Source organism: Pelodiscus sinensis, chromosome 1 (assembly GCF_052426305.1).
Source record: "Pelodiscus sinensis isolate ZL-2025 chromosome 1, ASM5242630v1, whole genome shotgun sequence".
NCBI classification, from domain to species: Eukaryota; Metazoa; Chordata; order Testudines; family Trionychidae; genus Pelodiscus; species Pelodiscus sinensis.
The window spans coordinates 312,970,127-312,993,838 of NC_143052.1; the positions used below are offsets into that span (position 1 = coordinate 312,970,127).

The window sequence follows — 23,712 nt, forward strand, 5'->3', positions numbered from 1 at the left end:
AATACAGAAGTAAAATTAATTAATCAATTCTCCTTTATGCATCCTAGGGTTATATTAGCTCTCTCGACCACAATCTGGCACTGTGCACCAGTGGTGAAAGTAACTTAACATTTCTTACAGATACTGTCCTATTGTAACCCTGGTCCCTGCCACCTCTTTAAATAGCTCCCTGCTGGCTTTTACCACAGCTCAGCCAGATCTTACAGGAGCTATGCACCAAGTTGCACCTGCTTAACTTTCATTTCTGCTGGGCACTCACGTTCAGCTGATCATCCACCCCAAAATCTTTTTCTTTGCTAACTTTGGATGTGGGTCAATGAAGGAGCTGCTGTTTTGTGCGTGTGGCTCCCTCTCTATTCCACATTCAGCTCGGCCAGGGACCACGGCTGTCTGTTGTCTTTTGGGATGAGGGTGGCTTTTCTGAAACAGAGGGCTGGGAAGAGGAAGACCTGCCCCAGAAGCAAGTCTCCAGCATGCAGGTGGCTACAGCTTCCTAAAGCGACAGGCATGGGGTAGAAGCAGCCTCTGCTAGCACCGCCCCGTGTGTGGAGCAGCGCAAGCCCCGCGGACCCATCGCTGCCCCACTTTGGCACAACTCTTATCCTGGCCCCCCGGCCCTGCCTAGGGAGCTGATTCCGAGGCGGCCAGCAGTATGTCAGACACGGTTTCCAGGCTTGCTACTGAGCATGCGCTGATCGCTTGCGCATGCTCAATCAGCGCAGAGTCCCATAGGAGGCTGTTTTTGATACCACTAGGGGCTGGGCCCTCACGAGTCGCTCTCGTCTCTTAGCAACCGGATGCGTTGCCCCCACCTCCGCTCGCCGCGGCGCATTATGGGATCGCGTGCCTTGGGTGTTCCGAGTGTGCGACCACTGCCCGGAGCCCGTGCGGTGCGGTCCGTTACCGGCTCCTCTGCTAGCGGGGCTGCCGGGCGAGGTACGGGGGGGAGGCGAACGACGCGGTGCGGCGCAGGAAGTTAAGTCGATGCAGGAGCAGCCGGCGGAGGCGATAGCGGGATCCTGGAACTAACGGTGCCAGGATTGGCCCGCTCGGGGCTGGCCTTGCCGGAGCCGGCTCTCCGGGGGCGGCCCGAAGCCGCGAGCCAGCGGGTGATGGGCACATCCAGAGACCGCTGGCGCAGGGCGGCCCCTAGCGTGTCGCTGCTGCTAAAATTTAAATGCAGGGGTGAAAGTAGCCTCCGTTTCTACGGTACCGTCCTATCGCCCCCCCCCCCGCCCCGCCCTGTAATACATTTGCGGGGTGGGGAGGGGACTTACGGAAGGCTGTTGGGGTTGTGATGGAGCTCCAGGCAGGACGGGGAGTGAGAGCTCAGGGCTGGGGATGCAACCACCACACTCCCTGCAGTGAAACCTGGCGGCACTGTTCCCTGGGCCCCAGAGGCTGGGGCCTCACCTCCCTTATCCCAGCTATCCAGCACTGGGGACGGGTCACGGGGGATGGTTTGGGCTCCTGAAGGCGAGGAGAATAGAAGGGGAGGGAGGGTGAACAGCAGGGGAAGGGTTGGCCACCCATGTCAATCACCTGCACGGGAACTATACTAAGGATGTTATGGACTAGTTTACCAGTCAATTCCTCACCCCCACCCCCTGCTGCCTCTATCAGATAGAGGCAGCAAAGGAGGGGGGATGAGTGGATACTTCAAAACGGCAGTGCTGCACAGAGCATGTACTTGGGATCCATGCTTGCCCCGGGAGTCCGCAGCTGACCTGGGCTCTGTATGGCATTTCAAAGCGGCAACGCAGCATGGAGCCGGGGTCAGTGGAGGACTCTTGTACATTTCAAAGCTGCCACCCTCTTGCAGCCTGGAGTCAGCGGGACTTCCTGCTGGCCCTGGTCTGCACATGGAGTTCCACATTCCTCCACATTCCATTAGGGGCTCTTGTACATTTCAAAGGAGGAATGTGGAAGTGCCTGTCAACTAGTCGAGTAGTTAATGAAGTGCCTATCAACTAGTCGACTAGTAAATTACTTGATATTTAATATCCTTAAACCATACCTGTGTACAGAGGCTGGCAGCATCCAGAACTCCAGCCCCAGTTGGCAACTCTCTTACCAGTACAGCCCTGCAAATCAGTGGATATCCACTTTACACAGTAAAACTCTGATGGTCCGACATCTGATGGTCCGGCACTCCTGATGGTCTGGCACCATCAGGAACCCGGAAGTGCTCTGGGCAGCCGGACCATTGGGGCTGCTCTGCCCCCAGCTTCTCCGATTCAACCGCTGCTAAAACTGACCAGCGGCTGAATCGGGGAAGCCGGGGGCAGAGCAGCTGGAGTGCTGCCGGGTAGGTCCCGTAGCGCTGCCCCTCGGGGCTGCAGGACCAACCCAGCAGCACCCCAGCTGTCCCCGATTCAGCCACTGCTGAAACTGACCAGCGGCTGACTCCGGGAAGCCCGAGGTAGAGCTGCTCTGCCCCGGCTTCCTGGAATCAGCCACTGGTCAGTTTCAGCAGCAGCTGACTTGGGTACACCTGGGACAGAGCAGCTGGGATGCTGCCGGGTTGGTCCCCTCATCGCCGAGGTGCGGCGCTAAATTGAACCCAAAAGATCGATCCTCCGGTGAGTGGAGACAAGGGCTGGGAAGAGTGACCATTCAGAGGTAGTAACACTCAAGCTTAACTTCTGTATCCATGCAACAGCAGAGACAGAGCACAGGATTTGCCAGACTGGCTAGAGCAGTGAGTCCATTTTCCATGCCCTGGATACTTCAGTCTGCTCAGAAACTCTTTGACTTCTGTGGGGCTTGTTAGTGTTTCAAACAGACTAGATTTCAAGTGGACAATGCCTTTGTAAGTCTACGTTACAGCTTTTTGTCAGGGTTTGATTTGAGGTTTGGATTAGGCAAAAGTTTTAGTGCTTGTGTACTAAAAAATCTTTAGTACTTTACTGTTCATATTTTACAATTGTAAGTAGACTTATAATGCTGAGAAGATATTTTACATAATTAATGTTTCTCAGGTAAAAATGATGCAAAATGTCCACCTAGCACCCAAAGTAGATGAAGATGATCTTTATTCTGGCTACAATGACTATAACCCCACCTTTGACACAGAGGTAAAACTACTTACTATTTCTCAGATTTTATGTATGTATACCAGTGTTTCTTAAACTTTTTAAGACTGAGGAACACCAAACAATAAGGTTTTTTTTATGAGGAACACTGAGGATTTTTGGTTGACCAAAAAAAAAAGTCTGGGGAAAAGGGTTGGGGGGAAAGTTGTTGAGGGAAAGTTATTGAGGAAAAAAAAAGTTGCCTACTCCTTTAAGGGCAGCCATTTTGAATTATTTTGTTCTCTACGACACACTTCTGACTGCCTCGCGACATACCGGTGTGCCACAGAACACAGTTTAAGAAACACTGATGTATATCATACTTTTGTTTATGCTATAAGGCAGTCTTCACTGGAGTTGGCATTCTAATGCTGCTTTAGATATTATTAGAAACAAATCAGGAAGCATTGCTGCTTTGAAGTTAGTTTTTCTCCATCCAGATTTATTCAAAGTCTCAGATCATTTTCATTAGTTATAATTTCACTAGTGATGTGAATGACTAATCAACTATCCGATAAGCAAATGCTATTGGCTAGTCAACTAGTTGTTCATCCGCCCCGCCCCCCCATTTGCTGCCTCTATCAGAAAGAGGCAGCAAGGGGGGTAGGGGATGCTTCAGAGTGGCAATGCCGCATGGAGCCTGGGGCCAGACCACGGGCTCCATGCTGCGCTGCTGCTTTGAAACACTGCATTCAGCCTGGAACCAGCTGGGGTGTTCCCAGGCTGCACGTGGCATTTCACAGTGGCGGCACTGCATGGAGCCCAGGATCAACTGGGGACTTCCCCGCTGACCCTGAAATTTAACATCCCTAAATTTCACTGATGATTTTCTATTCGGAGACAGTTTTGTTATGCACCTTCAACTACTGTCTATTTGCTGTAAAGATTAGAATTTATGAAATATTAAATTGTAACTTTTTTAGGAGGTTTGTGTTTTGGCACCTGAGGTGAAATCCTAGCCCCATTAAATTCTATGGGAATATTCATGTCACTTTCAGTGGAACCTTTTGGAGCCTGGGATCAGCTGTGCAGAGCTGCCCCTTTGAAACACTGCTGCAGTGTGGGGAATCCCCACTTGATTCCAGCGTCCGTGTGGCACTGCCCCTTTGAAACGCTGTGGCATTTAGTCAATTACACAATATTTAACATCCTTAATCAGTGCTGAATTACTTGAACTTTTCAGTCCAGTATTCTAGAACTCCTTTCTTTTGCCCGAAAGCTGTCCCTCAATGAATGTTCCTATATATGAAATAATGGAATAATAGTAATAAGTGATATAAAAGGCATAATAGGTCATCTAGTCTACAGTTAATTATTGTATATTTTAATGTACTATTTCCTCCTCCATAAGCTAGTGAGATTTAAATCAAGCTCAGTTTTCCCCCAAGGTTTTATTGCTCTTCAGTGGTTACTCTGTTTTGATATGACTCTGTATAAGTTAGAAGCTTTCAATAAGTTGTGTTATCATAGCTTATTGACATTACAGACTGTAATTTGGTAATATCCAAGAGCATCAGAACAGAGGGCTAGTGCCCTCACTGTGGAAATATTGTGAGGGCTTCATCCCCATATATAATTGTGTATGTCTTTTAGGAGCCAGGGGAGGCAGAGGTGAGGCTGGGACCAAAAGGGACTGCTACAGGGCCCAAAATTAGGCCAGGGAGCAGATAGGAACCCCTAAATTCTCCTTCCCAGCCTGGAACTGGCTCCCTTCCTCCCCCCAAAGCCAAGCCTCAGTACCTCTTCTCACTCCTTCTTTTAATCCTTATTCCCCTGGCAATAGTAAAATACTGTACAAGTAAATTGCATATTTTTTTATTTATCATCTTTGGATAGTTCTTATATTTTTTGTTTTGTTTCAGGATTTAGAAAATGACACAGCTTTTCAGCAAGCTGTGAGAACTAGTCATGGTAGAAGACCCCCAGTAAGTAAACTTTAAAATATATTGGAACATTTGGAAACATTCTTAGGATGTCTGGTTTTTAATCTAGGCTCTGGCACAAGCTGTCTTTGGGCAAGTCTCAGTTCATTCATAAAACGATGATAAAACATTTAGCAATTTATGTAAGAGAGAAGCCCAAAACTATTAGAGCTATTGCCTGAATTTTTAAACTTCCACCATATAGTGTTTATTGTTCTTATACATTATTATTTCTTAAATATTTGGATGGGAAAAGTGTGACCAGGGAGATGGGAGAGGCACCGAGAAGGCATCCACAGTCAACCTGTGGTATTCTTTGCCAGAGGATGTGGTTAAAGCCAAGACTAATAGGCTTCAAAAAAGAACTAGATAAATTCATAGTGGATAGGTTCATCAATGGCTGTTAGCCAAGATGGTTGGGGATGGTGTCCCTAGTCTCCGCTTGCCAGAATCTGGGAATGAGGGGCAGGAGATGGATCACTCAGAATTTCACCAAACATTTGTCACTGTGGGAGGGACAGCACACTGGCCTAAATGGATCTTTGGTCTGATCTAGGGATGTGAATAGTTAACCGGTAAGCGTCACCCTTAGTGGGTGACACTTAACTGTTATGGTTAACTGGTGGGTTGGAACAGCCTGCCACAGGCAGGGGCTGCTCCAGCCCTGTGGTGCCCACTCCAGGTTGGGGGTTCTCCAGCCCAGGTGGAGCAGCCCCCCTGTCCACACCCATTACATCGGTTAACTGCTTAATCATAACATATAACCAGATTTTACATCCTTAGTCTGATCCAGTATTTTCATCTGTCAGGAGGCGAGTCTTTCCAGCACATTCCTATGAGTCTCCCACCTTGGGTTCTTTCAGTCACTTACCAGACTTATATTGATTCAAGAACATGCACTCCTCTGTGGAGTCTGATTTTATTACATTTTCTAGAAAGTGTGACTTATCTGAAGTAAATAGCAAGTCACCTTTTTCTGGCTCCTTATAAAAGTCCTCCGCAGCTTTTTGTCTCATTTCAGGAGACCTTTTCCTGGAGTTGAGGTTATGTTCCAGACAGTCCCTCCTAGAGCAGGGATACGTTAATGAAAGAGTCAGTCACTCTCCTCGTAGAAAGAGCTTCAGCCCTCCTCCTTGGGGCTCAGTTATCATAGAATATTAGGACTGGAAGGGACCTCGAGAGGTCATAAAGTCCAGTCCCCTGTCCTCATGGCAGGACCAGTCTAGTACTGTCTAGACCATCCCTGATAGACATTTATCTAACCTACTCTTAAATATATCCACAGATGGAGATTCCACGACTTCCCTGGGCAATTTATTCCAGTGTTTAACTTTTTCCTAACATCCTCCCTTGCTGCAGCTTAAGCCCATTGCTTCTTGTTCTATCCTCAGAGGCCAAGATGAACAAGTTTTCTCCCTCCTCCTTATGACACCCTTTTAGATACCTGAAAACTGCTATTATGTTCCCCCTCCATCTTCTCTTTTCCAAACTAAACAAACCCAGTTCTTTCAGCCTTCCTTCATAGGCCATGTCCTTTAATCATTCTTGTTGCTCTTCTCTGGACCCTCTCCAGTTTCTCCACATCTTTATAATTTAACCAGCTGTAGCATTTTAGACAGCTTCTGCCTCAGCTGGCCTCTTTTCCCTCACTTAATCCTGAGGCTAGAAGGATCCAGCAGGCAGCCTTCTCTCCACCTATTCAGGGGCCGCCTTATTCTCTTCAGTGTCTTTATGTTGGATTGGTCATGCCATATAACAGAGTGGCCTAACCACTGGGCACTACTGTGTGATTCCTATATGATAGAATGAGCCAGAAGCTGATTAGAATGAAATGACAGATTCTAAAGAGTCCCCGCATAGTGCATCCAACCAGAAGGAAGTTGGCCTTGATCTGAAACCTCCAGGGTGGGCTAGAGAATGGAGTATAATATACAGATTTATTTATAAGAAATGTTTATATATTTTTTAATATGTATTTTTGTAACTTAATTGTATTCAAATTATTTTGATGACTTTTATTTATTTATAACTTCAAAACTCGTACAACCTTTTGGAAAAGAAGTGGAAAACTGACATGTGGACCCTATTTGGAAATGTACACTCTATTGTAAGGACTGCATGCTTCTAAACAAGAACTGAAATTTTCAGGATTCATGTATAGTTTAATCACCAGATAAGTACATATATTCAAGAGGAAGCGATGGCTTATACAAATAAAACTCATAGAGATATCACTGTAGAACTTTCTGTACTCTTTTTAATACATGATCATTTCTGTGAACTCATTTTATTAACCTGTGTAAAAAAACTGAGTAATCACATTTCGATTAACTGTGGTTGGTTTGTTTGTTTTTTGCCAAGATAACAGCCAAAATTCCAGGTACATCAGCTTCACGACCTTTAGCTACTGGGCTTGGGGTAAGTTTTAATTCTGTGTTTTAAACTTAATCAAAGAGAGGCTTTACCAGGAGTTTTGAGTCTTTACAACTCCATAAATGCTACATAGAGTATTTTCTCTTTGTCTCAGTCCTTTCTCCCAGTGAGCCGCACTCATTGTTTAAAATGCATTATACAATATTGATGCAGTTCAACTTCAGTTTGTACGGAGCTTTACAAACTGTCCCAAACCAAAAATACCTTGTTCGAGGTAAATAACAAATGATTTCAGAGAGAGAATGAGTGTTGAGAGTGAAATATATATACAGTTAGATGTGATTTAAAAAGACATGGACTCAGAAACTAAGGCAAAGAGAGATACTACACAGGGATAAAAAAGCTGGTAGAGTTAGCAAAATCAGTCAAGAAGATGTTCTGATTGTGGTGTTTACATACATTTGTTATCTTGATTCTTGTTTTATGTTAGTGTAATAAAATATTCACCTCGGGGAGGAACACTGTTTTAGAGCAATATTAAATATGTTCCTTTCACATACTCTTCAGTCCATTATTGCTGTTTTGTTTAGATCAAACTCTCTTTTCCCCCCTAATCCTCCACCCCAGCTTTGTGGTCAAACTCCAGTTTTGGTGCGCATAAAAGAAAAACAGTAACATATGGACACAACACCAGTACTTATGGGTGGGATTTTTGGACCCCTGCCACTGGCCCCCCTGGCTTGGCCTCTGGCCTCCCAGCCAGCTCCCCACTTCCTACTGGTCCTGCTGCTCTGCCAACACCGCTGGGGCAGCTGTCACCTCTGGGGCTTTGGGGCAGCCGTGCGCACAGTGTGCTGGGGCTCCAGGCACAGGCAGCCATACACCGGGTCTCCCAACCCCACTGGGCAGCCCCGCCACTGCCCTGTCCACCCTGCAGGGATCCTTGCTGCTGGTCCTCCACTGGGACTCTCTGGGGGTATGTCTACATTTGCACCCTCTTTCAAGGAATATCAAGAGATATCATACCCTCTTTCATATCTTAGATACATTATGTGAAAGAATCTCTAATGGAACAGAGTTAAAGCTGTGGTTTGTAGTCTGTGGTATACAGTAGTTATCACCACAGTAGAGTGGGGGGTTTATGGGTAGAGAGTAGGTGGTCTTTACTGTCAAGTAGATTAACATTTAATTTACTTGTGGTCATATGTGTTATGCGTGCAACAACCATAACTGTTTATAAATGAAAATACTAAGTTGGCAGGGAAAGGGGCAGAAAAATATTGCTGATGGAGAACATATTATTAAATAGTTGTTGCAATGTAACCCTTTTCTGTTGTAGGGTAAAATGTGACAGAAAAGTGTAGCTCACAGTGAAGAAGCTTTTATGGGCAGCTGGCCCCATTTTATCAGGTTTAGATATAAAGCATATCATTTACAGTTATAACATGAACAATAGCCAAAGTGCTCCAAAATCTAATTAAAAAATAAAAACTACCTATTGTACCAGGTCTTTAGGATGCACTTCTCTACTAATTTTTGTACAGGTTGACAATTTAAAAGAAGTCAATAATGCAATGTACAACTGCCACGGACAAATTTCAACCAGAGTCCATTAAAAACTTATGGAAAGAGACCAAACAAAAAGTGTACAGAAAATTCAAAGGGTGTAAAAAAGCCTGTCTTACAGAAATTTAATTAAATTTTAAATTCATTTTAGAACTTAGTCATAATTATGGAGACGCCACCAAGTACCTTTATTTTATGTATGTCCTACAGTGAAAGTATATCCTACCTCAGTGAAGTCAATTGGAGTTTTGCTATTGGTTTCAAGGGGAACTGGATCATATTAGTAAGTTGTACATTCATGAGACAAAAACAACCACATATTTAAGTATTTATAGTTTTGGTTCTAAACTTCTAATGTAGAAAAAGAGCTATGATTGTTAATTTTATTTATTTTTTGTTTGGTAGTCAAAGACAGCATTATCATCATCCATGGGAAGACCAATGACAGGAGCCATACAAGTAATATTTTATTATTTACTTTGAGTGTGGGCTGAGTATGCTAAAGTTATATTGTGACTGTTTTTTTTTTTAATGCAAATGTTTCAGGAGGTGGATATGTTGGCTCTTTGCCAGGTGCAGACTCTCCCAAGCTTGGGAATTTCTCAGCCACTGAATTATAGCTGGTTTCCAGGCAGTATATGCAACTGTGAGTTAGACTGGAGAAGATAATCTGAGCCATAATTTTTTAGGCCTCTCAATCCTTGCTGTCCAGGAAAAAGAAAGATTGTTTTCAAACTCTGACACTCAGCCTGGCAGTACATTATAAAACATAACCAAATCATTAGTTTAACAGGCCAGCCCTTAAGAAGACTATTTTAAAAATCAGAGGCTTTTATATTGTGTCCGTTAAAACTACTGGCAACAAAACCAAAAAAGATTGGTGTTATCTATTGTAAAAAGGCATTTGGAATAATATATGCTGAATAAAACTCTTTTTGTAACATTTATTGCTTAGTAATAATTCCAATATTTATTTTGCTACTGTAGACTGTGTTATAATATACCTCAGGGTTGTGAAAGACACTGGTTAGTCTAAGCAAGGCTTACTAATATTAGGTCAATCTGTATCAACTGTAAAGCATGCTTTCAACTTATGTTTCAATATGTAATTTATCCTCCTGTTACCCTCATTTTTATTTATTTATTTTTTTATTTAAGGATGGAGTTGCTCGACCTCTGACAGCAGTGCATGCAGCAGGTTACACTAAAACAGCTTTGAGAGGTAGGACTGATAGAATTCTCTGTCATGGAATTTACTGTCTGTCAGGGAATTCACTGTTCTCAATGCCTTGTATTAATTTGCAGGATCTGTTTTTGATCCTCTTGGTCAAGCAAGAGGTCCTGCTCCTCCTTTAGAAATGAAAAATGAAGATACGTATGTATCCCCATTTTTTTTCTCTTGTTTTGCAACAAATAGTTTCAACATTTTTAGAAAAGTTACAGCAACACGGTACTCAGGAAACCAGGGGTCAGATTCTCTCTCTGCAGAAAGAAGCCTAGATTGTGTAGTCATGCACATACTTAACTTTACTAGATTTAATAGAGTAAATGGCCAGAAGGGACCATTAGATCATCTAGGTTGTCCTCTCCATTAAATGTCTCCTAGATATCCTTATGTTCAGTCTAGTTATTTTAGATAGACTAAGCATTTCATTTCTTGGGAAACTAAACTGTTATGTGCCTCCGGCAAAGAGCAGGAGAGACTGAGGTGCCATCAGTGCCCGAGGCCCCTACAGTGTCAGGGAATTGATTATGCCCAGATGATCCTAGAAAACGATCAGTGCTAAAGAGAAAGATGAAAACCCCTGAGGTTTCCTGGAAGTTTTATCTAAGGGAAAAAATTCCTTCCTAATCCCAAATCTAGTCATCAGTTTGACCTTCAGCACGTGTGCAAGAAACTCCAGCCAGGTGTTATGCCCATACAAAGCACACAAGATCTTTTATAGGGGAGAAGGAGCATGCCGCATTTATTGAGAATACAACAGTTAGCATATGCTTTTCAGTCACCCACACATACACACATCATGCACACAGTCCCGCCAGTCAATGTTATAGTTACCTGTCCAGAGTCTGGATCAATCTAGTGACCATCCAGATTGATCACAGAGGGGAGCCGAGCTTTGTCGGTTGCGATCCGATGCTCCTGAAGTTGGTGGCAAGACAAACCCAAAGTCCCATGGCAAAGCACCCTGTTCTTATAGTCCGTTTTCTCTGTTGAAGTCTATGGATTTTGCTGTGTCAGTTTGTGACCGGTTACTCCTTAATTGGTGTTATCTTTTGATGTTAACATTCCAAAACACCTCCGAGAGGGTCATCTTGTCCTGGATTGAGTTAATCAGTTGTCTTTAGGGGTGCCAGCCTCCACCTAAGGGTTGTCAATCTGCCCTTCCTTAATCATGGATGCGTGTTGATGGTTCTCTGGCATCGATAAGTCTGGTTAAATTTAGTCACCCTTTCTCTCTTGACCATCTGGTTTTAACAATAGCCTTCACACCTTATATTTTTCTGATGCATTCATTCCTCCTTCACACAAACAGTCTTTTACAGAGATCTTCAAAGGTATACAAACAGCAGTGTGTTATTTTGAGCAATAAAAAAGCATTGTAAATTAAACCTTACTAAATCTTGTAATCAAAACAGTTCACATTGTGGCCTGGGCCTTCAACATTCCTCTAGTCTTATTAACGTAGACACAGTATAAGATCCTGTCTCTTACTTACTAAACCTTAAAACAAAGAAATGTATATTTAACTAAAGGGCCTAATGGTCTGTTCCTGCCTTAGACTGCCAGTGTCTGCACTGAAGTTGTCAGATGCATTTCTACCAATGCCCCAGAGGGTCACAAAAAAGGGTGGCTGGCAGGATGAAGTTAAGTCATACATAACTACATTATTAAACCTGAAATATAAATATAAAATCCCACTCCTACACAGGCATCTAAGACCGATAATTCTCTGTCTCAGAGCTCTAGTCCACTCCATGGGTATTTCAGATACAGGTAGGCGTAGCCTCTGATGGTTTGGAAGAAAGTGAACCCCATCCCCAATCCGATTGTGCATCAGGTCAGGAGATTCCTCCCTGTTCTCTACAAGTGATCAGCTGAAGCTCAGAATCATGGGATTTGATTATTTTAATTGTCGTAATGTGGAGCTACAAGTGTTAAGGGCATGCTGAAGGCAACGCAGTGATCTTGTTCTCTCCATTGTCCATGGAGGAAGGGGATGACCAGGGAATTCATAGATTTCAAGGTTAAAAGGGACCTCCATGACTATCCAGTCTGACTCTCCCTCCCCAGCCCAAACAGGCTGTCTCCCTCCCCAGCCCAAACAGGCTGTCTATAATTTCTCCAAGAAGATGGATTAAATCAAATATTTCTAAAAGATATCTCCCTTTTAAAGGCTCCAAATTATGGTGAGTTTACCACCTCCTCTGCAAGGTATTCAAATACTTAACCACCTTTACTGCTAGGAAATTGGATGAAGGTTGAATTTCCCCAACTTCTATCTACTGGATCTTACTAGGCCTTTGTCAGCAAGTTTGAAAAGCCCCTCCCTGTCAGATATCTTTCATACATGTAAGTTCCTATATATGGTAATCATATCACCTCTGTCAAAAAATAGTGCTTTAGTCTCACATTGTAAGGTTCGTTTTTCAGCCAATGTTGTGGTCCTCATTTGAACTCTCTTCAGATTTTCCACAACATTCTTGAAGTGTTGACACCAGAACTGGATATAATATTCTAGTAGTGATCTTACCAACATGCTATAAATACAGGCAGTCCCCGACTTATGCGGATCCGACTTATGTCGGATCCGCACTTACGAACGGGGCTTTTCTCGCCCCGTAGCTCACGGGCGGCGGGTCGCCACCCGTATCCTCCGGGGCGAGAAAAGCTTCTCCTGGTGTCCCTGGTCTGCTGGGGGGGTCCAGCAAAGCCGCTGGACCCCCCCAGCAGACCAGGGACACCCGAGCAAAGCCGCCCAGGCGGCGGGAGTCCCGCTGCCTGGTCGGCTTTGCTCATTTGCCCCGGAGCAAAGCCGCCCAGGCAGCGGGACTCCCGCCGCCTGGGCGGCTTTGCTCCTGTCCCCCTGGTCTGCTGGGGGGGGTTCAGCAAAACCGCTGGACCCCCCCCCCAACAGACCAGGGACACCTGAGCAAAGCCGGCACCTGGGCGGCTTTGCTCCCGGGCAAACGAGCAAAGCCGCCCAGGCGGTGGCTTTGTTCTGGTGTCCCTGGTCTGCTGGGGGGGTCCAGTGGCTTTGCTGGAGCCCCCAAGCAGACCAGGGGGACAGGAGCAAAACCTTGGAGCACGCCCGCAGCGGGACAGCCCGGGCGCGCCTGGGCTGTCCCGCTGCGGGCGTGCTCCAAGGCTTTGCTCCTGTCCCCCTGGTCTGCTGGGGGGGGAGTGCAGCTAGTGCCCCCCCCAGCAGACCAGGCTTTTCTTGCCTACCCCTGGGGTAGAGCAGCTGGGGGCTGCTGGGTTGGTCCCGCAGCGCCGCTCCGGACCAACCCGGCAGCACCCCAGCTGCTCTGCCCCAGGCGTCCTGATTCAGCCGCCGCTCGTCAGTTTCAGCAGCGGCTGAATCAGGACGCCTGGGGCAGAGCAGCTGGGGTGCTGCTGGGTTGCTCCAGTAGCGCCGAGGAGCCGCGCTACTGGAGCAACCCAGCAGCACCCCAGCTGCTCTGCCCCAGGCATCCCCAAGTCAGCCGCTGCTGAAACTGACCAGCGGCTGACTACAGGAAGCCCGAGGCAGAGTTGCTCTGCCCCAGGCTTCCTGGAATCAGCCGCTGATCAGTTTCAGCAGCAGCTGACTTGGGGACGCCTGGGTTTCTTAAGTTGAGTCTGTATGTAAGTCAGAACTGGCATCCAGATTCAGCCGCTGTTGAAACTGGTCAGTTTCAGCAGCGGCTGATGCCAGTTCCGACTTACAGACAGATTCAACTTAAGAACAAACCTACAGTCCCTATCTTGTACGTAACCCGGGGACTGCCTGTAGGCAAGATTCTCTTAACTATTTCTATTTGATATTCTCCTTTTTATACCTTCACATATTATATTAGCACTTCTTGCCACTGAATTGCATTTACAGCTCATGTTGAGGTAACTGTCTATAATGACCTGCTTGGCCCTTCTGAGTCATTGCTCTTCCATCCTGCTGGTATAAACTGCATTCTTTGTAAGTCTCTTTGTTCAAAAACTTCTCTTAAACTATAAGAGCTATGACCACCAAATTTGATATACAGCTTGCTCTTATCATGACTTAAAGCAAGGTCAGGATTTGATTGTGCCAGGACAAAGGGATGTGCTTGGAATACGATTGTTTTGTGTCAAACAGAAAGGCTACGTCTAGTCTGCCTCCTCTTGTGCAAGAAAATATGCAAATGAAGCAAAGTGGTGAACATCGCTGCGCCTCATTTGCATACTTAATGAGCCGCCATTTTGCACAAAAAGGAGCCATCTACACTGCTCCTTTTTGTGCAAAAACCCCCTCTTGTGCAAGAGCTGTTCTGCCACTTTTTTTCAGGAACAACAGCTCTTGCTAAAGAGGGGGTTTTTGCGCAAAAAGGAACCATGTAGATGGCTCTTTTTTGCGCAAAAGCCCCTTGCGCAAAAATGGTGGATCATTAAGCATGCAAATGAGGCACGGTGATATTCACTGCTTCGCCTCATTTGCATATTTTCTTGCACAAGAGGGGGCAGTCTAGACATAGCCAAAGAGAGGGGTGTGATAGCAGTACAGGCAGTCCCAGAGTTACGTACAAGATAGGGACTGTAGGTTTGTTCTTAAGTTGAATCTGTATGTAAGTCGGAACTGGCGTCCAGATTCAGCCGCTGCTGAAACTGACCGCCAGTTCTGACTTACATACAGATTCAACTTAAGAACCCCAGGCATCCCCAAGTCAGCTGCTGCTGAAACTGATCAGCGGCTGATTCCAGGAAGCCCGGGGCAGAGCAACTCTGCCTCGGGCTTCCTGTAGTCAGCGCTGGTCAGTTTCAGCAGCGGCTGACTTGGGGACGCCTGGGGCAGAGCAGCTGGGATGCTGCTGGGTTGCTCCAGTAGCGCGGCTCCTCGGCGCTACTGGAGCAACCCAGCAGCACCCCAGCTGCTCTGCCCCAGGCGTCCTGATTCAGCCGCTGCTGAAACTGACGAGCGGCGGCTGAATCAGGACGCCTGGGGCAGAGCAGCTGGGGTGCTGCCGGGTTGGTCCAGTAGTGCCCAGAGCGGCTCTGTGGGACCAACTGGCAGCGCCCCAGCTGCTCTGCCCCAGGGTCCACAACGAAAGCCTGGTCTTCTGGGGGGGGGGGGTGGGCACACTAGCTGCACCCCCACCCCTCCCCAGCAGACCAGGGACACGGGGAGCAAAGCCTCAGAGGCAGCGGACCGCGCCGCGGCTGCGGCTTTGCTGCCGGTGCCCCTGGTCTGCTGGAGACGGTCCCCAGCAGACTAGGGGCACCGGGAGCAGCTTTTCTCGCTCCGCAGGTCGAGGTGGCGGGACTGCTGCCTGCGAGCTCCGGGGCGAGAAAGCCCCGTTCGTAAGTGCGGATCCGACGTAAGTTGGATCCGCGTAAGTCGGGGACTGCCTGTACTGTTATATTAATGAATGAGCATGGGGGTAGTAAGTGCCCTAGCTCTGGGCAGCAGCTGCTATCCAACAGTTTGCCCCCTCTGCTGCCCTGGACTGCCCCCAGACCGACCACAGGGAAAAACCAGCAAGCAGGCTGTGCAGCCTCCACCCCACTGGGTTGACGCTGGGGAGAACCCAGAAGGTGGGCCATGAGCTGGCCTGGACCTGGGCAATGCCAGATAAGTCTTCTAGTGGACTAATATGCAGCTAATTTTTTGTCACAGATTACATAATCCTGGGTCAATCATAGTTTTTGATAAAATCTGTAATTCTGAAAAGTTGTGCTGTCACTGTTAAAAAATTATCATTACAAATTGAATTTCAGCTGCTTTTGATTAAACTGGCTTTTTAAAATAGTAATATGCAATTTTGGATTTCCATGGGGTGCATAAGTTTCACCCAATGTATGTATCTATACTTTCTTCACTCAAACAGCTCAAATTGAGGCTTGCTATATTAAAAGGATCCGAGCCAAATTATGCAAACCTCTTTTCTGTCGTTAAATGGATTGCTGAATATAGTAAAACTGTAGGATCTTCTCTTCACTTTCTTCACTACCTTGCATTGCTGATAGAACTTCTGGTGGTGAAGTAAAAATGGGTCACTTACACAGTTGTATGGTCTGTCAAGTAACGTCATTTGCTCTGGCATGTTAATGAGATCCAAGACAACTAGAACAGTTTATTTAAAGGATTTATCTTCAAACATATTTGTTTTTATATCGGTATTTACATGTGATAGATGATCCATTATTTGTCCAATTTTAGTCCAGAAGAAAAGATTAGACAGTTAGAAAAAAAAGTGAATGAGTTGGTTGAAGAAAGCTGCATTGCCAACAGCTGTGGAGACTTAAAATTGGTAAGTTACCTGGGTTTCATTTGTTTTTCAATACAGAAAACGCTTGCCATTCACAGTGTATATATGAAGATATACCTATGTCATAGAACCAGAAAGGACCTTGAGAGGTCATCAAGTCCAGTCCCCTGCCCTGATGGCAGGACCAAGTACCATCCCTGACAGATTTGCCCAGATCTCTAAATGGCCCTCTCAAGGGTTGGACTCACAACCCTGGGTTTAGTAGGCTAATGGTCAAACCACTGAGCTATCTTTGAGTGTGTGTTCCTGGCACCATCGTGAATGGTGAAATTCATGTATACTGGTAGCCACGTTTCCCAGCCACTGCAGTGAGCTCCTTGTGGCTCCCAAACTCACTGTTGGGACCAGGAACCATGCTGAGTTCCTCTCCCTCCCAAACTGGGACAGGAGATCCCTGCAAATACACAGAACCACAAATAGCAGAATACCTAACACATACGCACACTTACACACACGCGTGCTTTTTAAATACTAAATTGACTTTTCAATAACATTTTCAGTTGTTACAGTTAGGTTGTTGTTGTTATGGCTGATCTTATGGTCTTGTGGTCATGGTCTGCATTGCCACAAAGGAGACAGAATCTTCAATATTTGATTGCTCTATCTCCACCCAAGTCAGTGATATTTGGAAATGCTGGAGATAATGTGCTTCACATGGTATAACAATAATCACTCTGCTGTTACGTATTGTCTTAAGGCCACGTTTTTAAAGGTCATTAGGCCTAAATACCTTTAAAAATCTGGCCTTAAGTAAAATAGTGTGACTGATTTTTTTTTTCACTCTTTGTTTATAAAATTACTTTTCATGCTCTTTTGAGATCCCTGCATTAACTATGGTGATTAGAGTATTATGGAGGTTGTTTTACTGAATTTTCATTCAGAATATTGTTTTAATCTGAATATGCTTTTGTGTATTATTGCTGCTTAGGAGCTATAAGTTGTGTGTGCACACGTTCTCCCTGTGCGTAAAGGAAGTGTGTATGAAAATAATGTATTAATTTCTGTTTTAAATATATGGGAGTGGACCTTGAGAGCAAAGTGAGAAGGCAAGGCTAAACTGTAATATCTACTTTAAGGCTCTGGAAAAGGCAAAAGATGCTGGAAGAAAGGAAAGAATGTTGGTGAGGCAACGTGAACAAATTGCATCTCCAGAAAACATCAACTTAGATCTTACTTATTCAGTAAGTGCTGAAATGTCTGTGTGTCTGAATAAGATCCAGGTGTAAAGTGTGCTTTCCAGTAATATGCCTTTTTAATGAAGTTCAGTGTGCTGTAATGCACACATATTGTTTGTTCCCAGATTAACTTTCCAGATCAAATACATTGTATATTTATAAATGTTTTAGAAAATACTTTCTGTAATTATGGAAAATAGCAATTAAAGTGCACTTTGTTGTTGTTCTTAACACTCCTAAAGAAGGGTTTGCCTTCAACTCCTTTAAATTGGTAGTAGGCTTTTTAAAAAAAAGATTATGTAAGGCAGTGTTTCTTAAATTTTTGAAGACCGAGGAACACCAAACAATTTTTTTTTAAATGGGGAACAGCAAGGATTTTTTGTTGAGGGGGGAAAAAAAAGCCCCAGGGAAAAGTTGTCGATGACCCCTTTCCCCAAAAAAAGAGGTTTCCCCCTTTAAGGGTGGCCATTCCCCAGGGAAAGGTTGTTGACAACCAAAAAAAAAGCCTCAGAGAAATGTTGTCCACCAAAAAAAAAAAAAAAGGAGGCTTGCCCCTTTTAAGGGTGGCCTTTTTTAACTCTGTTCTCTCCATGGCATACCTCCAGCTGCCTTGCAGCACACCAGTGTGCTTTGGAACACAGTTTAAGAAACACTGATGTAAGGTCTCTGCCCTAATATTTCGGGAGAATTTAAAGTTGTATACTAGTTGATGCTGTACTGAAATTATTTTACAAAGAATATGTTGAGCCAGGCTATGCTGATAATGTATTTGAAGGCAAGTTTAAAAATAAAAATGAGAAAATGATGGATGTAATTTTTCTGGATACAGACAAGGTTTTTCTGTTTTTCTTAATGGCATATTGCAGAAGTCTCCCTTCATGAGTAGATAGATCACAAATAGTTCAACAAGATGTAGGCCCCTATGCTAGAATTACACATATTGCACTTCAACTGTAAAAGAACCGTGTGCAGCTCAGGAGTCATGGTTTGCCCACCCCGATATAGAGTGGAACTTCTGTTCATTCTCTTTCTCATAAGAACAAAGGCCATTAAAGTCAGTTGAAAGTCCAAAACTATTCAAAACTAATAAAAGGAAATACTTTTTCTCCCAACATACAATTAGACCATGGAACATATTCCTAAAAGATACATTTGCAGATAAAAATGTTTTATATTTGTCCTATGTGTTCTCCACAGCCTATGTACAGATGTCTTTAGGGTGCAGAATGTTTGCTACTTCTTCCTTAGATAATTTGGAAAATAGGAACTGTGAGAGACATTGTGGGCAGGCCTGCCAGTGGGGAAGGGACAGCTGCCCCAGAATTTGGGGATTCAAAAGGGCCCAGGGCTCTTGGCTTCCATCACTGCTGCTATGGCAGCGGGAGTCCCGAACCCTTTAAGTTGCTGTTGAAATTCCATGTGGTCTGCTCTGGGCAGTGCTGAGGGCCTGATGGACACTGATGGCTGGCTTGGGAAGGCTAGTTCCATTCCCACCCCTTCTGCCTGAGGCCCTGCCCCTTCCAGGGGGTATAGAGACATTCTCTCCTGCTGCCCAGGAGCCTGGTGAGTCTGTTGGCCCCACTGAATGTTGGAACAACTTCTGTTGGTGAAAGAGACACATTCTTGAGCTACACTGAGCTCTTCCTCAGGTCTAGAAGAGATAATGTGTGTCACAGCTAATTATAAGGTAGAACAGATGGTTAAGCATAAGAAACCATTCAAAATGAAGTGGCTTTCTGAAGTTTAAACAATGTACCCACTAACTCTCCTATGGCTTATGACTTCAGGAGTGTTAATTGCCCACTTCATTTTGAATAGTTTCTTGCAATTCTTCATGCTTAACAATCTGTTACACCTTTTTTTATCTGTGACATTCTGATTATTTTTCCCAGAGCTGAAGAACAGCTCTGTGGAGCTTGAAAGCCTAAGTCTTGCCCTCACAGAAGTTGGTCCAGGGGTGGGCACAATACAGCCTGTCACTGCTCATTGCCCAAAGGGAGCCTTGGGCAGGCTCCCTACCCGCTGCACCGCCACACACCACTTAAAACAGTTAGCTGCAGGGGCCATGTGCTCCCTGTGTGCCACATGCCCCTGTGGGGGAACTTTGTGTGCTGCTCCCACCCCGAGCACAATCTCACAGCTCCAGTTGGCCAGAAACCAACCAATGGGAGCTCCCTGGGCCATCCACAGGCAGCACTCATCCCTCCCCCAAAGGGTGCATGATGTGCAGAGAGCACATGGCCCCCTCAGCTGATCACTTTGAGTGGTATGCATAGGTGTGATGGGCAGGGAGCTGTATGAGGCTTTCACAATGCTGCTGTCTGGGAACCACGTAAGGTGAGCATCTCCTGGCCACAGCCTGCACCTGACTCTCCACCTCCTCCCTCACCCTAACTCCCTACCCTGAGTCACAAACCAAATCCTCTGTACCCCCTCCTGCACACCTGCCCTAGGTTACAATCCCCTTCCAGACCCTGCATCCCCTCCTCCAGGTCACAATTCTTTCCTGCAACCATACTCCCTTTCAGACTCTATACCTCCTACCCTGTGTCCACTACTACATCCCTCCTCCAGGTCCGAATCTTCTCTTGCACCCCTATCTCCTCCAATAACCTGCAATCCACCCAGACCCTGCAACCTCTCCTGCACCCCAAACTCCTGTCCTTCACCCAAACTCCCTCCTCAACTCCGCACCCCCTCCTGAATCCCAGTCCCTTACCCCAAGCTCCCTGCTGCACCCAACCTCATTCCCAATCCTGCAATTTCTCCATTAATATCATGGAAGAGTGCTACCCTTGACCACTTAACAAATTCTTGGAGTGCTCCCCCCCATCAAAATGATTGCCCACCCCTGAGTTGGTCCAGTAAAAGATATTACTTTCCTCACCTTGTCTCTCTCATATACTGGGACCAACAAAGCTTTAATAACACTGCAAACAACTAAGGAAATATCTCAGCCAACAAATATATTAAAGCATCTAGCTATCTATTTTATATATTGAAATTTTTCTAATGGCTGCTTTGATTGATATTATTTGCTTTTTGAGAGAGAGATGTGATTGTGTTGTGTTCTCATTTTTTCCTACAGGTTCTTTTCAACTTGGCCAGCCAATATTCTGCTAATGAAATGTATGCTGAAGCACTAAATACTTATCAAGTCATAGTGAAAAATAAGATGTTCAGCAATGGAGGTAAGTAACCCAGAAAAATGCCTGATATTAATGGCAACACATTCACTAACTAGCTATCTAACTTCACTTGTGAGATGCTGAGCACCTCATGACTGCCCTTGACTCCCATGGAAGTCAGTCATATTTGACAACAAACACAACCCTGTATTGTCAGATCCCATGTCCTTGGATGATTTGATGTGGTTTAGTCCTCCATCTAATCCAGAAAGTCTTCCTTTTCCAGGCTAAGCATAAGTCTATATAAAAAAAATACATTCTTTGCCCTCCATAGGCCACACTTCATCACAGCTGATTCAAGATTAGTCAGTACCAACAATAGTTTTTCCTTTATAGACTGAATAATTCAGTAGCCCTTTTCATCATTGTCTGCTTTGGTTTTCCCTTGTTGATTCTGAAGTGAAGGGGAGATTTTGTCCCATTTTTTGGAAGCCCCAGCCATTTTTCCCAAATTAGGAAGCTAATGCTTGCCATCTTGAACCCTTGTTCCACTTCCTTCATTTCCTTCTTCTCAGCTTCTCCAGTTTTATTCTGTATCTTGCTTGTCTCTAGGTCTCTTCCAAGAGTTCCTCCTGTTCTGCTTCCCCAAACTTTCTCAGCAGAGAACATCACAGCAAATCCTGTGTCTCCCTTAGTGAGAAGCTTGTTCTGTATAGTTGTTCCTTTCCCAGAATTCCTTATGATCTTTCCCTGAATTATCTTCATTATGAATAGAAGTCAGGAACAAGCTGTTCTGGATTATGCCTTACTTTAATGGCCAGCAGGCCCTGTTACATCTTTTACATTAGAAAAGATGCTTCTGCAGTCTTATTGATTATTTTTAAAAGGTTAGCATATAGCTCATTCACTTTATTTTTGTGATAGGAAGACTGAAGGTGAACATGGCAAACATTTATTTAAAACAACGGAACTATTCAAAGGCTATCAAATTCTATCGTATGGCTTTAGATCAGATTCCAAGTGTCCATAAAGAAATGAGGTGAGTTTATTCTGTAGAAGTTTTGAAATTCCTTTTGTTTTAAATATACAGATGATTGATTGAAAATGGTACTAAACAGTGATTTCTTTAATTAGGATTAAAATAATGCAGAACATTGGAGTTGCATTCATTAAAACTGGTCAGTACACTGATGGCATTAGTTCATTTGAACACATAATGAACACATCTCCAAACCTGAAAGCAGGTTTCAACTTGATCCTTTGTTATTTTGCCACTGGAGACCGTGAACAAATGAAAAAAGCTTTCCAAAAACTGATCGCTGTTCCACTGGAAATTGATTATGATGACAAATATATTTCACCAAATGTAAGTATGAACTAAGAAAAATCTTCAACTTTTATTTGTAAAAAGGGAAAATTTTGAATTATGAGGAAAAAGAATCGATTGTATATAATGTGTATGTACATATCTGTGAACACATATATACACACACAGCGGCGAGATGTTTTACCAGCATGAGTAGAGGATGGCAGTATTTCTCAAAACATTTCCAAAATACTTCTGCTTAGCAACTTTTATATTTATATATATAAAACACTAAAAGATCTACCCAGCACTGCTCGGGTTCTTAATTCCATTTTTGGTTTTTCTGGAAAATAAAATAAAAATTTACATGCTTCATTTAAATCATAGTTCTGGGATGGGGTTGCGGCTGAGGGTTCAGAATGCTGGCTGCCCATGGAGAGAGGACTACCCCACCCCTCTCTCACCGCAGCAGCTTGGGACCAGGTGAAAAGTGCCTTTCCTTGGTTGCTGCGGCCTTCAGCAGGCACAGCAAAGGGAGGGGTGTATGACCCCATCTTGGGCAGATCCAGCTTCATCTGTCTCCTGTGCTCCCCACTAGAATGAGGAATGCAGCAAACTGTGCACTTTCCCCTGACAAAGGGAAACAGCCAGCAATGTCCCCATATGAATCAGGAGGTACGGGGATCATCCCTCTCTAAAGGGCATCTGGGGGGTGGGAAGCTCAGGGATGGGGCAGTCCCAGATAGGAGGAGGCAGCCCCCAGCCAAACCCTTTTACCTTCCTAGTGATTCTGTCTTTTTTCTGTATGGTTTCTGAGAATCATTCCCATTTCAGGCACATCCCATTTTCCTGGCATGACCAAATCCTTACCTTGCTTTAAGTGAGGGGTGGGGGACCCATACAAAAATCAGTTGGGGGCCACACACAAGTGAGTAGCAAAATAAAACAAAAAAACAAAATCCTCACTGACTTGGCCCCTTACTGAGAAGGAGAAAGACACTCCTCACATTTCCCCTTGAACAGCAGAGCCTAGGGAGCCCTACCTAGTAGATTTTGTGTGCTCCAGCCCCGGGGTGGGGCGGCAGGGAGGCTGGAGTGCCAACATGGCTCCCCAAATGCCCTGGACCTCAGGGCTTGAATCCACGCAAGCTGGGGGCTGCATTTGGCCCCCGGGCCTGAGGTTCCCCATCCCTGCTTTTTAAGTTATAATAAGAGGAAGCTGCATACCAAATTTGGTGGTCCTAACTCTAACCATTTAGGAGTTTTTGAACAAACAGAAGGACCGATGGATGGAGAAACAGAAGGGCAGACAGACAAACTCTCTCAAATATGTAGTAGATTTACAGAAAATACTTGTTAAAATAATAAGAATGAAAAATCAATTTGGAAGTTATGCAAGTCATCTCAAATGAGTGCCAGTAATGTAAAACCTATAATAACACAGCACACACATTATACAGAAAAATAATTTTATTAAAGTTTTACAAAGGATTTGGTTTTAGTTCATTTTAATGTATTGGAACTAGTCTTTTTTTAATATCCTTCCACTAGTCATGCTTTGCTCCCTAGTCCCATGAGACCAACTGTTCATGACTCTGAGGAAAGAACAAATAACAAATAAACTTAAGACACATCTTAAAATGGCCTAAAATAGTTTATTCTGTC

At 44.7% G+C, this 23,712-nt stretch overlaps 1 protein-coding gene across 2 annotated transcripts in view; it reads left to right on the forward strand.

Annotated features, from left to right (window-relative positions):
- The first annotated feature begins 755 nt into the window (after nucleotides 1-755).
- IFT88 (intraflagellar transport 88) overlaps nucleotides 756-23,712 on the forward strand; it is a 105,216-nt gene continuing 82,259 nt past the window's right edge. The window contains exons 1-12 of one of the 2 annotated variants that reach the window (XR_016348548.1): nucleotides 756-936; nucleotides 2,982-3,077; nucleotides 4,937-4,999; nucleotides 7,358-7,414; nucleotides 9,341-9,394; nucleotides 10,094-10,157; nucleotides 10,241-10,310; nucleotides 16,330-16,420; nucleotides 17,515-17,619; nucleotides 20,702-20,804; nucleotides 21,666-21,780; nucleotides 21,876-22,107. Coding sequence is in view for 1 of the 2 variants with exons in the window: in XM_089775585.1 (XP_089631711.1) it covers nucleotides 2,988-3,077; nucleotides 4,937-4,999; nucleotides 7,358-7,414; nucleotides 9,341-9,394; nucleotides 10,094-10,157; nucleotides 10,241-10,310; nucleotides 16,330-16,420; nucleotides 17,515-17,619; nucleotides 20,702-20,804; nucleotides 21,666-21,780; nucleotides 21,876-22,107 (1,044 nt within the window). In the remaining variant the exon portion in view is untranslated. The remainder of the gene's footprint in view (nucleotides 937-2,981; nucleotides 3,078-4,936; nucleotides 5,000-7,357; nucleotides 7,415-9,340; nucleotides 9,395-10,093; nucleotides 10,158-10,240; nucleotides 10,311-16,329; nucleotides 16,421-17,514; nucleotides 17,620-20,701; nucleotides 20,805-21,665; nucleotides 21,781-21,875; nucleotides 22,108-23,712) is intronic. The other variant, XM_089775585.1, reaches the window with a different exon arrangement.